This window comes from Oncorhynchus kisutch, linkage group LG8 (assembly GCF_002021735.2).
Source record: "Oncorhynchus kisutch isolate 150728-3 linkage group LG8, Okis_V2, whole genome shotgun sequence".
Classification (NCBI taxonomy): domain Eukaryota; kingdom Metazoa; phylum Chordata; class Actinopteri; order Salmoniformes; family Salmonidae; genus Oncorhynchus; species Oncorhynchus kisutch.
Window position 1 is genome coordinate 33584277 of NC_034181.2, and position 16754 is coordinate 33601030.

Here is a 16754-nt window from a genome sequence, read left to right on the forward strand (position 1 = left end):
AGTTTGAAGGTAGGCCTTGAAATACATCTACAGGTACACCTACAATTGACTCAAATGATGTCAATTAGCCTATCAGAAGCTTCTAAAGCCATGATATAATTTTCTGGAATTGTCCAAGCTGTTTAAAGGCACAGTCAACTTAGTGTATGTAAACTTCTGACCCACTGGAATTGTGATACAGTGAATTAAAAGTGAAATAATCTGTCTGTAAAAAATTGTTGGAAAAATGACTTGTGTCATTCACAAAGTAGATGTCCTAAACGACTTGCCAAAACTATAGTTTGTTAACAAGAAATTTGTGGCTGAAAAACTAGTTTTAATGACCTAAGTGTATGTAAACTTATGACTTCAACTGTATGTATATACAGTACCAGTCTGTTATACGCAATATATTTATGTCAACATTCATCAATGTGTGCCATGCTGATTGCAGCCTTGGCATGCCAATGTCCCACCTCTTATTTATCTGTCATTCAGAATGGGGAAGAAAACTGTACACCACTTTTATGTGACCTAGTTCCTCTAAGCTCCACCCCTTGACTTGTTATCCGAATACAGGAAGACAAGCTCGTCTCTCACAGGCGTCAGGTTTCGTTACGGTTGTTCATTGTTTCTGACACACAAGACTGGGATTTACATTTTTAGTAGAAACAGATAGAAATTGGAAACGCCAATAACGGACTGTTAGAAGGGAAAGTTATTAAAAAGGCAAGTAAATCATTCTGTAGTCCTGTATCTGCAGATCGATGATGGAAACACCCATTCCAGTTCCTGAGCTGCTGTTAGCCATTTTAGAAGAGCTAATCACTGAAGACCTTAAGACATTCCAGTGGTACCTGACTCAGGTTGTGCTCAGCGATTTTCCTCCCTTCCCTAAGAGCAAGCTGGAGAACACGGACAGGCTAACCACTGTGGATAAGATGATCAAGACCTCAAGCTATGAGGGAGCTGTGAAGGTGTCACTAGAGATCCTGAGGAAGATGAACCACAACAATCTCGCTGAGAAACTACAGAAAGACAGCCAAATATCCTGTCCTGTGTGCCACGACATCCTCAGGGATCCTGTTATACTGTCCTGCCACCACAAAGTCTGCACAGTCTGTCTACATGAATGCTGGAACCAGAAAGATTTTCGGCAATGCCCTGTGTGCAAGAAGAGGATCTTAATGGATACAGCAAGGACTGAGGTGCTCTGCAGTTTGCACAGTGAGAAATTCAAACTCTTCTGCCTGGAGGATAAAAAGCCAATCTGTGTGGTATGTCAGACTTCAAAAAAACACAAAAACCATAACTGTAGCCCCATAGATGAAGCTGCACAGGATCAGAAGGAAGAACTCCAGACAGCACTGAATTCCTTAAAGGAGAAGCTTGGGGTCTTTAGTAAAATTAGCCAAACCTGTGCTGAACATATCTTGAGCCAGGCCCAGCACACAGAGGGTCAAATTAAGGGGCAGTTTGAGAAGCTTCACCAGTTTCTACGAGAGGAAGAGGCAGCCAGGATAGCTGAACTAAAAGAGGAAGAAGAGCACAAGAATCGAGTGATGAAAGAAAATATTGAAGAAATGAGCAGAGAGATATCATCACTTGCAAACACAATCAGCTTCTTAGAGGAGGAGCTGAAAGCTGAAGACCTCTCATTTCTGCAGAACTATGAGTCCACAAAGGAAAGAGCCCAATGCAAACTGCCAGATCCAATGCTGATCTCAGGAGTGCTGATAGACGTGGCTAAATACTTGGGCAACCTGCAATTTAGAGTCTGGGAGAAGATGCATGAGATTGTGAAATACACTCCTGTGATTCTGAACCCCAATACTTCCCAACCACATCTCATCTTGTCTGATGATCTGACCAGTGTGAGACACCGTGATGAAGACAGCATCAATGACAGTGATGAAACACGGCAGCTTCCTGACAACCCAGAGAGGTTTGATACCTTTAGAATGGTCCTAGGCTCCGAAGGCTTTAATTCAGGGACACACAACTGGGACATTGAGGTTGGGGACAATACTCACTGGTCACTGGGTGTGATTACAGAATCTGTCCAGCGGAAGGGAGAAGTAAAGAATGGATACTGGCAAATCCGATTCACTGGTGGTAAATATGATACACATTCTCCATCAGGGTCAGACACTCTCCTTACTGTGAGACAGAACCCCCTGAGGATCAGAGTGCAGCTGGACTGGGATGGAGGTAAGCTGTCATTCTCTGATCCTGATAATAAGACAGTTCTACACACATTCACACACACTTTCACTGAGAAAGTCTTTCCTTTTTGCCTTAATGGCTGTAAACTCCACCCTGTGAGGATTTTACCAGTGAAGGCCTGTGTGACAGTGGAAAAGCCCAATGAGACCTTCTTACAGGACACAAGTGTCAGAGGCTTAACAGTGAACACCCACAATGATTATGATATGTTCGATGAGGACATTGATGAATTTGAGGACGAATACGATGAATATGCAGACCTCAAAGATGAAAATGATGTAGATGAAGAATATGAAGAAGATGAAGAAGAGGAAGATGATTATAAATAAGATGACAAATATGATACTGTCTCGATCTCCAACAGTGGAACAACAGTTAAACTATAGTATAAGTACAATATATGCAGGGTGTGGGAATGGATTTGGATGTTCTTATGAAGAAACTAAAATGACTGTAGGTCATTTTTTTTAATGTAACTGAATATTATTTCTGAAAATCAACAGCATGGAATATTCATATTTTTACTTTATATTCTTTTTTTATATGACTCCAAATATGTTTTAACTGTAATATCAATGGCTGAGTCTATTCACTTTAATTGTTAATAAAAACATTGATTTGGAAAAGTGAAATCTAACTCAGTGGCCAATTTAGTTAAGAACATACTTTACAGCCTATGGAAGCATTTAGCTGCTGAAACTCAATTAGTAATGCAAATGTTAAATCAATATGTTTGCAATTCCTTTGTGACAAAATTCAAATTGAAATACAAAAAAAATTATTGCATTTTCATGATTGAGTATGATCCATTAATTTCCATGGTACTATCCAGTACAACACTGACACTTAAAAATGAAACGTAAAAGCTTATTACATTTCTGGGGTTGCAGATAGCCTTGTTACATTTCTGGGGTTGCAGATAGCCTTGTTACATTTGGGGCGGCAGGTAGGCCAGTGGTTAGAGTTTTGGGCCAGTAACTGAAAGGTTGCTGGATTGAATCCCTGAGCTGACAAAGTAAAAATATGTTGTTCTGCCCCTGAACAAGGCAATTAAGCAACTGTTCCCCGGTAAACTGTCATTGTAAATAAGAATTTGTTCTTAACTGACTTGCCTAGTTAAATGACGGTAAAAAATATATATAAAAATGCTAATGATTAACTTGTTGTAATAGCAATAATTGTGAAAGAAATAAAAAATAATCGGCAATTACTGTGTGTGGTTTAAAACTGTCAAATTTCAAATGATCAATCAAATTCAATAAATCTATCACGATGCTCCATTTTGCTATTTCGTTTCCTCATTGCACCGTGGCGTTTTCGACGTGTTAGACCTGTTTGGTAACATGAGGCGGAAGGGGTATAATAAGACCTGCTGGCAGCAGACTCTTTCGGTAGTAGCTGTATGGATGTGGCGTGTTTTAGCTGTCCGGGCAACAACAGACAGTATGAAAAATTGTATGCGTAGACTTGACAGAAAGTAGCAAAATATAAATGTTGATTTTTTTTTGCACACATATTCAGTAAAAATGTGCGATTACATAAAAAGTTTGATTGCATCATTTCTTCACATTTTTTATTAATTGATTTGCCAAGTATATTATTTATTCGATGACACCAAAAATTAATTGTGAGAGCCTATAATATAATTTCCCTCCAAAATGCAGTTTTGGAGCGAAATGCAATAATAAATAGTCAAGATAGCAGAGTAGGCTCTTTCAACAATGAGACCAACGTTGAGGAAGGTGGTCTTGATCGCACTGTTGGGCCGGGACCAGCCCCGCCGAAAGCGCAGGTCTGTGTGGGTCCAGAGATGGTTAAAGTCCCGAAAGCAGGCAGGGGAGTTCCACCGTCTAATTCAAGAGCTTCGACTGTTTGGAGAGGAATTCCGAAGTTACTTTAATCTGGACCGAAGCCAGTTCGATCACCTGCTCCAGATGGTTGGAGCCAGGATCACCCGGATGAATAACAACTACCGGGAGTCGATCAGCCCAGTTGAACGCCTGGCGATTTGCCTCCGGTGAACTACATTCTAGTAGTTTTAAAGCCTTTGATACCATAATTGATTGATATTTGATACATTGTTTTAATGTGCAACCTAGCTAGCTAAAGGGCTCTAGTTAATAATCCCTATTTGACATCAGATGTACTTTTACAGAAAGTTCATTGGGACTATAACTTTTCCCAAAGTTGGTTTATAATCATTTTTTAAAATTATGTTACCAAATGAAAAGAAAGGTGCCTTCTGCCCTGATGAAGGTAGGCTAGTCTTCTCCAGGACGCATTGTTGTTCAAGACAGTTACAGTCATTCATTACATTCTCATTGGACTCACATACACTCTTAGAGAAAAAGGTTCCAAAAGTGTCCTCCTGCTTTCCCCATAGGATAACCATTTTTGGTTCCAGGTATAATACTTAATACATGGAACCCAATAGGGTTCTACTTGGAACCAAAAGGGGTACTACCTGGAACCTAAAAGGGATCTCCTATGGGGACAGCCAGAGAACCCTTTTAAGTAGATAGTACCATTCTTTGTAAGAGTAGAGTTGGCCTGGACTACAGTTTATTGATATAGTCATAGACTGAATTGTACTGATTCAAGGCATTGTTAATGATGGTTGATGAGTATTACAATATAATTAGTAAAGCATAATAAACAGTAATGAGGTAGCTATATGAGTAGATATAATATGTGGGTGGAATTCAAGTTATACACAATATTGATCATTATTTTGACAGGCAGATATTTCGACAGCAAACTGTTTTAGGATATTTTCTAACCCAGAAACAACAGCTATACATTTGCCTCATATTAATACTTTGAACTGAAATACCAATTAACCTACATGACTATACTGTAAAAATGACCTACTTTACTTCACTGTCGCACACTTATGAGACTACCTGTGATGTGGAGAAAAAAATAAGTACCATTGAACTCAGCTTCAAAAAGCAGCTGATACAGTAGGGCAAAAAAGTATTTAGTCAGCCACCAATTGTGCAAGTTCTCCCACTTAAAAATATGAGAGAGGCCTGTAATTTTCATCATAGGTACACTTCAACTATGACAGACAAAATGAGAAAAAAAATCCAGAAAATCACATTGTAGGATTTTTTATGAATTTATTAGCAAATTATGGTGGAAGATAAGTATTTGGTCACCTACAAACAAGCAAGATTTCTGGCTCTCACAGACCTGTAACCTCTTCTTTAAGAGGCTCCTCTGTCCTCCACTCATTACCTGTATTAATGGCACCTATTTGAACTTGTTATCGATATAAAATACACCTGTCCACAACCTCAAACAGTCACACTCCAAACTCCACTATGGCCAAGACCAAAGAGCTGTCAAAGGACACCAGAAACAAAATTGTAGACCTGTACCAGGCTGGGAAGACTGAATCTGCAATAGGTAAGCAGCTTGGTTTGAAGACATCAACTGTGGGAGCAATTATTAGGAAATGGAAGACATACAAGACCACTGATAATCTCCCTCGATCTGGAGCTCCATGCAAGATCTCACCCCGTGGGGTCAAAATGATCACAAGAACGGTGAGCAAAAATCCCAGAACCACACGGGGGGACCTAGTGAATGACCTGCAGAGAGCTGGAACCAAAGTAACAAAGCCTACCATCAGTAACACACTACGCCGCCAGGGACTCAAATCCTGCAGTGCCAGACGTGTCCCCGTGCTTAAAGCCAGTACATGTCCAGGCCCGTCTGAAGTTTGGGGCTGTTTTTCTGCAAATGGACCAGGACGACTGATCCGTGTAAAGGAAAGAATGAATTGGGCCATGTATCATGAGATTTTGAGTGAAAACCTCCTTCCATCAGCAAGGGAACTGAAGATGAAACGTGGCTGGGTCTTTCAGCATGACAATGATCCCAAACACACCGCCCGGGCAACAAAGGAGTGGCTTCGTAAGAAGCATTTCAAGGTCCTGGAGTGGCCTAGCCAGTCTCCAGATCTCAACCCCATAGAAAATCTTTGGAGGGAGTTGAAAGTCCGTGTTGCCCAGCAATAGCCCCAAAACATCACTGCTCTAGAGGAGATCTGCATGGAGGAATGGGCCAAAATACCAGCAACAGTGTGTGGAAAACTTGTGAAGACTTACAGAAAGCGTTTGACCTCTGTCATTGCCAACAAACGGTATATAACAAAGTATTGAGATAAACTTTTGTTATTGATCAAATACTTATTTTCCACCATAATTTACAAATGTGATTTTCTGGATTTTTTCCCTAATTTTGTCTGTCATAGTTGAAGTGTACCTATGATGAAAATTACAGGCCTCTCATCTTTTTAAGTGGGAGAACTTGCACAATTGGTGGCTGACTAAATACTTTTTTGCCCCACTGTACATTTTAACCTGCTTTTCTTTGCTGAGGCAGCCTCTTCAGTGTTGGCACCAGGCTCATGGCAAAGAGGGTCTCTTAATCCTCCTTCCTGTGAGCATCAGGTTGGTCTGCATCCCTCTCGACGGCTTGGAGGAGCCTCTGCTGAAATGAGTTGAGTGGATCTGGTACCTCCGATGACGCCTGGTGTGACGTTGTTCCTCTTCGTTTCTCTCCCCGGCCACATCCAGTTCAACGAGGTCCTCAATGGTCACTTCCGTGAGGTTCATAATAATCTCAGGTGGTCCTAGATCCAGAGGTGCTTCCTCCATTTCATCATCTTCCATGGCTGCACCGGTGGTGGTCATACTCGTGGATGATGTTGTAGAGGGTCTCACTCCTCCGGTGGAGGTGATGGTCGCATTTGTAGGTGACGTTGAGGGTCTTGATGCACCAGTGGCAACAACACTTGTGGATGACGTAGTAGAGCGTCTGGCTGTAAAATTGCCACTCGTTGCCCGAGGCACAATAAATGGATCCAGAAAAGAAAGAATGTGGCAGAAGTGCCAAGGCTGCTGACCTGAAGCTGCTGACCCAGACCTCTTCTTCTCTTTCTCTGCCCTTCTCTCTCTCTGATACCTGTCCCTGAGTCCTCTCCACTTCCTCCTACATTCTTCTTCTACATAGACATGAACATGATAAACCAAACCATTACCTAGCATAACTATAGTTATTAGATAGCTAATCATGGACATGTCACCTACTGTACACATAGACACACACACACACGGTTATCTGACCAAATTATCAGGGGTACAGTAGTATCTACCATTTCTATTACTATTTATATAGCATACACACTCTCACTCTTTCAAACATTATTATTTGGTAACGTTATCAGGGGTAGTAACTAGCATAATTTATTTGATTATTTCTTTCACACACACCTCATTGGCTAGGTTAGCTAGCTAGCTAACGCTAACTAGCCACATCTAGCACAAGCTCACTACTAAACTGACCTGGCAATCCTACTATCGTGGACACTTGTCTCCAAGCAGCATTTTTTGTGTTTATGTCCCTGTAGCTGTCAGCAGTTGTGTCAAAAGGACACGGTTTTGAGGATACTCAAATATCTCCTCCATGTGTCCAACCGCATGCGACCATTTGCAAAAGGTACCTGCATCAGTATAGTTGCCTAGCTGCGCAAAATGTTGTGCAGCAGTGATGTGTTCGAAGCGTAAAATCAAAGAGAGCGCAGATTACATGAATTTGGTGAAAAATAACACTTTTCGATTGATTTCAATGCTGAGGAAGTAAAAACTCGGAAGCAGCAGAACGCAACATTGAAATTTCAGGTTGCAAAGCAGGAGAAGAAGCTCACTGAAATTGAGTCAAAGGTAAACGAGAATGACCGGATAGTTGGAGATGGAATCTTTGAATTTATGGAATAGCAGAAAAATCTGACAAGAATATTGAAAGCAAGAGTGAAGGACATTTGCAGGGCAATAATGTTGCAGGTTCTCTGGCTGTAGTGCACCGCCTGGGTAGGCTGAGAGATGGGGAAAACGACCAGTGATCACGAGATTCATCTCCAGGACAGCGAGGGATATGACATGGAAAAGTGCAAAGAAAAATGACTATTTAAAGAAGAACAACCGGAAGTTCAAGGATGATCTGACAGCATTTGACAAATAAACTCGGAATCGTCTGTGGTCGATGATTTAGAGAGCAAGGAAGGTAGGGAAAAGTGCATACTTTGCGGGAGTCAAGGCTTTTGATAATGGAAGGGAAATTCCCGCTGACTACTAGCTTGTTGACTGCTGGATTTATCAAGTGAGTTGTGCAGGACTGGGTTTTATTTGCATCTGATAAAACGTTGTATTTCTTGAGGAATGAGCATTGTTTGTGTGAGCCAAACTTTATATATATATATATATATATATACTATGGCAGGGAAATTCGCACTGACACTTAATGTTAGCTTGATGGCTATTCGTTTTTGCCAATATATGGTACAATGTTATTTGCAATTTTATAAAAACTATATATATATATAATTTAGGTCAACCACTTGCGTGGTGCAAAGGACTGTTTTTATTTGCAACTAGTAAGAACTTTTCTTTTTGTGAGAACCCGATTCATGTGAACGTATACAAGTTTAATATTCTTCATATAGTCACTGATAGTAAATGTCCATTTCTTTTTTTTCTATTAATGCCAGGGGAATTCGTAATATTTTGAAAATGAAATCTTTCTTTTTGTATTGTAAGGGTAAGAGTGCCGACTTTTATTTTATTCAAGAAACTCATGCATGTTCCACAGATACTGCGTGTCAATGGAGGAATGATATTTGGTTTTCATTTGGTACTAATCGGTCAGCAGGTGTCGCTATTTTAAATGGCAACTTTAAGGGTCATATATTGAGTCATGAAGCAGATAATGCAGCGAGATGGATTATACTATTGGTAGATGTCAACCACGTTCAATTCATTGTTGTAAATACTTAGGATTCCAATAACAAGTCAAGTAACTGTATTTTATTTAGAGACATTGAGAGGAAAACAAGTAAAATTATGTCTACATTTCCATAGGCCAAAGTAATATGGGGTGGAGATTTTAATACAGTATTACCTGATAATCTAGGTAGATGGCCTCCTAAGGATAGCAATTATGTTTGTGAGATAAGGAATATATGTTTAAGGTTAGGTGTTCTAGATATTTGGAGACATAAGAACCCAGATAAGATTATGTTTACATGGAGTACCAACGATTTATCTATACAATCCCATATTGATTTCTGGATGATTTTTTATATATATATATTTTTTGAACCTTTATTTAACTAGGCAAGTCAGTTAAGAACAAATTCTTATTTTCAATGATATCTGAAGATATGGCTGACAGGGTTGATACAGTCTCGATTGAACCATCGATTTTAACAGACCACAAAGGGATCTGAATAAAGATACACATGCATGGTTTGTCAACAAAAAAAAGTTAGTAAAGGTTACTGGAAAATGAACAAGACATTACTAGAGAATGAAGTATTGACGAAGGAAGTAGCATGAATTATTTATAAATACTGGAATTGTGCCTGTGTTATGAAATCGTTTGAAAGTTACTGGGAGCTAATGAAATTTGATATAAGGCTTTTGGCTATTTCAATGGGGAAAGAAATTGCTCGTGCCAAGAGAGAAAAGAATATGACACCATAAAGGGAATAATGGATTATACAAAAAAAACTGAACTAACTAATCAGGAATTACTGGAGCTATCGTCATTGCAAATGCAGTTAGACTGTATCTACGAGGAAAAGGCCTGGGGAGCGTTTGTAAGATCAAGACGAAAATGGATGGAAGAGGGAGAGAAATACAACATATTTCTTTAATTAAGAAAAAAGGGTAAGCGAAAAGACTTCCATATGTAAATGAATGATTAATTAATAATACTTCCAATGAAAATCTAAAAGAAATCTCTCAGCATGTTGCTGTATACATCAGCCCAGCCAACTTCCAATATGGATATTTTCTTAGACAATGTAGCAAACATTGCTAAGAAGATAGATAATGATTTTTGTGATAATGAGTTATCTGAAATTGATATAAAAGACTGTATTAAAAGCCTTAAGGACAATAGGTCCCCTGGAAATCATGGTTTAATAAGCGAGTTTTATAAAGCATGATAAATTGATTCCTTTCATTCTTGCTATGTTTCAAGAATCAATAGAAAAAGGGGAGTTACCGGCTTCCTTAAAGCAAGGTGTAATTACTTTGATTCCCAAACCTAATAAGGATACTCTTTATATAGACAACCGGGGACCCATTAGCCTGTTGAATAATGATGGGAAATGATTTTACTTTGTATTTGCTAAGAGGTTGAAACAAGGCTTGCATCATATAATTGATGAAGAACAATCTGGTTTTATGCATGGTCGACACATTAGTAATAACATCAGGTTGATCTTAGATATGATTGACTATAATGACCTCATCCTTGATGATGGTTTTCTTATATTTGTTGATTTTTATAAAGCTTTTGACACTGTAGAACATGAGTGTATGCTCAAAGCAATACGTTTTTTGGGGTTTGGTGACTTTTTTTTGAAAGCAGTACAAACTTTATATAGTGGTTATACTTGCTCTGTAAAACTAGCTCACGAGACATCCCAAAGATTTGAAATTGGCCATGGCATTAGGCAGGGCTGCCCAATTATTCCATTTTTATTTTTATTGGTTACTCAAATTATGGCTCTTCATATCAAGAAAGGGAATTTTCAAGGTGTTTCAGCACTTGGCACGGAATTTAAACTATGTCAACTGGCTGATGATACCACCATATTTTTAAGAGTCAGGAATGAGGTTTCTAAAGCAGTTTCCTGTATTGAAGACTTTTCCTTAGTTTCAGGTTTGAAAATTAATATCAATAAGTCAGTCTTATTTCCGCTCAAGGATTGTGTTTTACAGGAAGTATATGGTATGCCAATTAAAGATAAGGTTACTTATCTTGGAATTGTTATATGCAAGGATGAAAAACAAAGGAGTGAATTGAACTTTAACCCCATTATTGAGAAAACAAAGAAGAAATTGAACCTCTGGTTGATGTGAGATATTTCGTTATACGGTTGTGTTTTATTATCCAAAGCTGAAGGGTTATCCAGATCGGTTTATGTCTTGTTATCACTTGACTTACCCCCTAAAATTGTAAAGGACTTAGATAAGATTCTTTATAATTTTATTTAGAGGAACAAGCCTCACTATCTACGAAAATATACTGTCACTAAATAACCAAGAACAAGGAGGTCTTGAGGTTTTAGATTTCAATGCTCTAAATAATACTTTACCTTTCTACTGACTCTGAAAAACACCAAAAGAAATATGCCCAGGGTCCCTGCTAATCTGCATGAATGTGCCTTAGGCATGCTGCAAGGAGGAATGAGGACTTCAGATGTGGCCAGGGCAATAAATTGCAATGTCCGTACTGTAAGACGGCTAAGGCAGAGCTACAGGGAGACAGGACGGAGAGCTGGTTGTCCTCGCAGTGGCAGACCACGTGTAACAAGACCTGCACAGGATCGGTACATCCGAACATCACACCTGCGGGACAGGTACCGGATGGCAACAACAACTGCCTGATTTACACCAGGAATGCACAATCCCTCCATCAGTGCTCAGACTGTCCGCAATAGGCTGAGAGAGGCTGTACCAACTGATCATGACCTAACTAGGTCATCTTGGCCTGGAAACAGTTCCTCCATCTTCCCTAGTTGCCAGGTTCGTCTGGGTGTGTTATCTTCTCTGATGAGTTCAACGTCACCCACTTTAAGTGGGCTGGGCTGTGGTGTGTCACAGTGGTGTGCTGACTTTAGATCCAGCAAGTAGTCTCTTCCCCAGCTGTTCCAGAAGCTTGTCACACGTCTTTGCCTGTACTTCCATCTGCTTGTCATTTCCTCCTTGTTAAGCGTTGGGTGCTGAGTGTCAGACAGAAATGGCTTTGGCGGCAAAGAGGTTAGTCTTTTACCCACCAGGAAGCTTGCTGGTGTCAGGGGTTGTGGTTCATCCACTTCATTGTGCACGAAAGTCAGAGGCCTAGAATGTAGGATAGCTTCAACCTCTGTCAGGACTGTGCACATTTCTTAAAAGTTGAGCGAAGGTTCTTGGGAGAGCTTTCTCAAGAATGTTTTCACTGACCTGACAAGTCTTTCCCAGAATCTGACCCACCAGGCTGCTCGCTTGGGGATGAACCTGCAGGTGATACCCCTTTCTGAGAAGAATGCCAAGAGTTGGGGTTATTTGATTGCCTTCCTTCCTGAATAGCTCTCTTTAATGTTTTTGCATTGTCCAAATACATTACTTTGCATAATCCTCTTCTTCAGATGAATCTCTTCAGGAATATCTCTGTTGACTGATCTGAAACCAGTTCCAAATGCACTGCTCTGGTTACAGCACGAGTGAACAGTGTGACTTCATCACAGAACCATTTTCTTTCACGTAGAGAGGTCCTGCAAAATCCACACCTGTGACATCGAATGGTGAGGATTCATTTATGTTGTCGTGGTGGGGATTCAGTTATTCTGTCCGGCCCTTGCCTTGAATCTCTTGCAGACTATACATCCTGCCACTGTGCGCTAGCTGCCTAGCATGCAAGATCCAGGATTTCTCTCTGATTTGTACTAATGTCTCGTCCTCCCAAATGCATCACCTTCTCATGATGGAACTGTATCAGCATTTGAGTATCTGTGAACCCATGGGTGCTGCTCTCTGAATGTGAAGTTGGACTTCCTTCTACACTGAGTAGTTCGTGTTCATCCAGGAATGTTTTCAGTTATCTGATTTTCAGTCATTGTTTACGCTTTTTCCTGCCTTCAGTAGTTTGATCTCCTGACTGAAACTCTGTTGTCGTGTTACCTTGATCCAGTACTTTTCTGCCTCGAACAATTTGTCAGCAGTCATTTCATCCTGCATATTTGTGTTTGTACAAGCAATGGCTATGAAGCTCTTTATACAGGCGGTTGCTCTGAACACTCTTTTCAGTTTGCTGTACCTTTCAAGCTCCAACACAGGTTCAGTAATGTCTGTGCTGTTTGCTGTGAGCTGTACAGTGACCTGGCGACTGGACTTAAGTTCTGTATTTCACCTCTTCTGGAACCTTATCATCAGTCTCCTCCACCTGATTGTGTGATGTCAGAATGATGGGTCCGTTATACCATAGCAGGCTTTTTGTCAAATTTCAAACAGTTTGTTCTCTTGTAGAGATGTCGGCTGGATTTGTTTTCCCTTCAAAATGTGACCGTGGCTCTTGATTGGTCAAGGACTGTATCTCTGTCACTCTGTTTGCAACAAACTGATTCCATTTCTGCGCTGAGTTACAAATCCAATGCAGCACGATAATCGGTTCTGTCCACATTCTGATATATTTTTTTCCATTTTCAGTGTGATCATCAGGTTGTTTGCTAGTCTCGCTCCAATCACAGATCCCATGAGCTCCAGGTGTGGCAGCATCATTTTCTTGAGTGGGGCTACCCTGGACTTGGAGGAGTCTAGACTTGTTGTTTCCTGTCTTGTGTTTCACTTTGCAGGTAAGCTACTGCACTGTAAGCACTTTCACTTGCATCACAGAACATGTGTAGTTTCAGTGTGTGGCTGTTCTGTGGCTGCATGTCTGTTCTGTATCACCTTGGTATGGCGAGCTGGTGTAGCTGGGGTAGTTCTGAACACCACTGTTACCACCTGATCTAACATGAGAATGGCAACTCTTCGCCAGGAAGCCAAGAGGGTCGAAGATGCGTGCTGATGACTGCAGAACAATTCTCTTTGTTTTCCTTTTGCTTTAGAAGGCTTTCAGCACTACTCCTTGTGTTTCTAGCGCCAACGTGTGGTCAGGTGTCGTACTCTCCTCCCAATTTGTTTTCCGTTCAGGAGAGTGTGTCATCCACTTGCAGATGTCCCTGCCTGCAGTCGATAGAATTTGCTTTGCAGTTGTCACAAAGTAAGCCTCTTCAACATCGCATGAACTTGCAATGAAGTCATCTACGTGGAGTGACTCTTTACAACTTCTGGTTGTTCTGTTTCATATTGTTTCAGGTGCTTCCTGATTGTAGCTGCGAACAAGAATAGACTTTGGGAAGCTCTGAGCCTGTGAGCCACAGGAATCTCATGTCGTCTCGGTCTCTCTCTGCAGGAAAGCCTTCTTGATGTCTGCCATGAATGCGAGCACATGTAGTCATGTAGAACTTTATCAGAACGCTGAGCAGATCCGGATTCAGGTTTGGTCCTGTGAGTACACAGCCATTGAGGGATGGACAGACATCTTCATTGGATGAGACATCAAACGCCACTCAGTTTTGTCGTCACCTTGTCTTCTCGGAGTACTGCATGGTGAGGTAAGTATTTCACATTGTCTGCTCTTGATGCGTTGTCCTTGGACATGTCCTCTGCCATATCCTGTTGTAAGTAGTCCTCCACTTTTTCATTGTATCTGCTATACAACGTCACATCCTTCTTCATTCTTTTCTTTAGACCTTCAAACCGTTTCTTTCAGATTCTATAGATGTCTTGGAATTCTGGCATTTCTTGTTTACATGGCAATGCCACGTGGTATAGTCCATCTTTTTAAGGTGGTTGTTTTCGCAAACTTATGTAGAGTCCCCTCTTCCTCTGGGTTCTGTGTTTTCCCACTTGTGATACCCAGAGACTCAAGCTCCCAAAATGCATGCAGTTGCTTGGAGACTAATGTGTCTTCATCAAGTGGGATGAGCATGAATGCTGTCTCTTCGACACTTGACATGGACACTGGTCCCTCCCTGCACTGACCATCCAAAGGTGCTCTCTAAAGCAGCCAGCGTCTGTCAGTCGCCCTACTCGGCCTGATACTATCTGCCAGTAATAGTCTGTACCTATCGGGACAGAGTTCAGATCGTTGTCATCTCCTGGAAAGTATGCGAGCTGCAGTCCCTTTCTATTGAGCTCATGTTGAATCTGAATCATCACAGCTGTGCATACTTGTGGGGTTTCAATTGCCTCTATTTCAATTATCTGTTGTTTGTCCCAGACATTCTCTAAGATGACTTTCACTGTGTTGCGTTGGGACGTTGCTGGAGCAGAGGAGAAAAATGTGTGAAGAGTAAGTGACTAGCTTGAGGACCTTCACAAGGTTTTCATGTAGGAAGCATCTCTGACTGCCTCCATCTAATAAGCAACGAGCTATCTTCCTGCCCGATGGGCCTTCTACCCTTGCCTTTGCCGTTTGTAGCAACTCAGTGTTCTGTCCATCTGGTTTCATCTTCACTGAATGGAGAATAACTGAGGAAACAACAGCATCTGCCGAAACAGTAGGGGGTTGCACCTTACTCCTCTTACCGGTTCACACAGCAATGTGATGTCTGCTTCCACATGTTGTACATAACACGTATTTGACTTTACAGAATTTTGCTATGTGTTTCTGTCCTAAATATACAAAGCATATTCGCACCTTCTTTAGTTTCTCTTTGCGTGCAGAGACATTGTGGTCTGGGCAGTTTTCTGATTTGTGGTCTGCACTGTCACAGAATAGACTGTTTTGTTCCTTCTCGCTGGCTGTGTGCAGTGCTGCAGCAGATGGCATCTTGGGTCTTTTTTTTGTTTTCATTCCTTTGGAGGATCATGAGTTGTTCAATGGTTTGCTCTCTTTCTGTTGGTTGCATGGTCTTGTCATTTGTAGTGCTCTCTCCCTGTTCTGAACCTCCTTCTCTAGACACTTTCCATTCATTCTACTCCCCTCTGACAACTATAGTTGAGCTATACCCTATGGAATCATCTGCAGTAAGATTGTGTATAGTAGGCTACAGTAGGTTTCCCGTGATTTCAAGCTCCTAATCTGAATTTCACATTTATCATATAGCTGCCTCAATGCATTTATGTCTGAGGATTTCTTCACAGGAGTGAGATTCAGGAGCTTTGACATGTGAGCACAAGATCCCTCCTTCCAAATCTGCTCTTGAGCAGTATCTCTCAATTTCCATCACGTGAATTCCAATACAATTACTGTTGTACATATGTAAATAATTGTAAAATAAAAAATGTCTTAATGTATGTTTACTACCTTTCAGAGGAGCTGATGATCAATGATAAAGAGAATGTTTGATATTACTGATTTCCCCCACACTCTCTCTCACACAGGACCATTCACACAGTCCAGTCAGTCACACAGTCCAGAAGCTCGGGCCTACCCTACTTCCTCCTACAACACCCTGATGAGAAGCAAAAAACCTGGCCCCAGGACTCGCCCCACAGGCGAGGGTCCACCAGAAACTCAGTGGGTGGTCGGTCTGGGGGAAGCCCTGGCAGTGATGAAGGATCTCCTACCTTGGCATTTTTCAAAAAAATTAACCCAGTGTGTCGAGGCACCGATCTGTGGGGACAAGTCTCTGAATGTCCTTGAGTGGCCCAGCCAGAGCCCGGACTTAAATCCGATCTAACATCTCTGGAGAGACCTGAAATCACTGTGCATCGACGCTCCCCATCCAACCTGACAGAGCTTTTGGAGCTGTAATTGCTGCCAAAGATGCTTCAACAAAGTACTGAGTAAAGGGTCTGAATACTTATGTAAATGCAATATTTCAGTTTTTTTTCAATTTATAAATTATAATAAAAATCTAAAAATCATTTTTCGCTTTGTCATTATGGGGTATTATGTGTAGAAAAAACAATTGAATTAATTTTAGAATAAGGCTGTGTCGT

General features: G+C 40.9%; 1 protein-coding gene and 1 long non-coding RNA gene across 2 annotated transcripts; both read left to right on the top strand.

Annotated features, from left to right (window-relative positions):
• Nucleotides 1–552: 552 nt before the first annotated feature.
• LOC109895101 (E3 ubiquitin-protein ligase TRIM39) lies at nucleotides 553–3504 on the top strand. The gene has a single exon (XM_020488749.2). The coding sequence runs from the start codon at nucleotides 747–749 to the stop codon at nucleotides 2532–2534; it is 1788 nt and encodes a 595-aa protein (XP_020344338.1). The 5' UTR covers nucleotides 553–746; the 3' UTR covers nucleotides 2535–3504.
• A 4355-nt stretch (nucleotides 3505–7859) lies between these two features.
• LOC116374831 (uncharacterized) lies at nucleotides 7860–16275 on the top strand. The gene is made up of 2 exons (XR_004210787.1): nucleotides 7860–8373; nucleotides 16194–16275. It is a non-coding gene; the product is annotated as an uncharacterized LOC116374831 (long non-coding RNA).
• The last annotated feature ends 479 nt before the right edge of the window (nucleotides 16276–16754 follow it).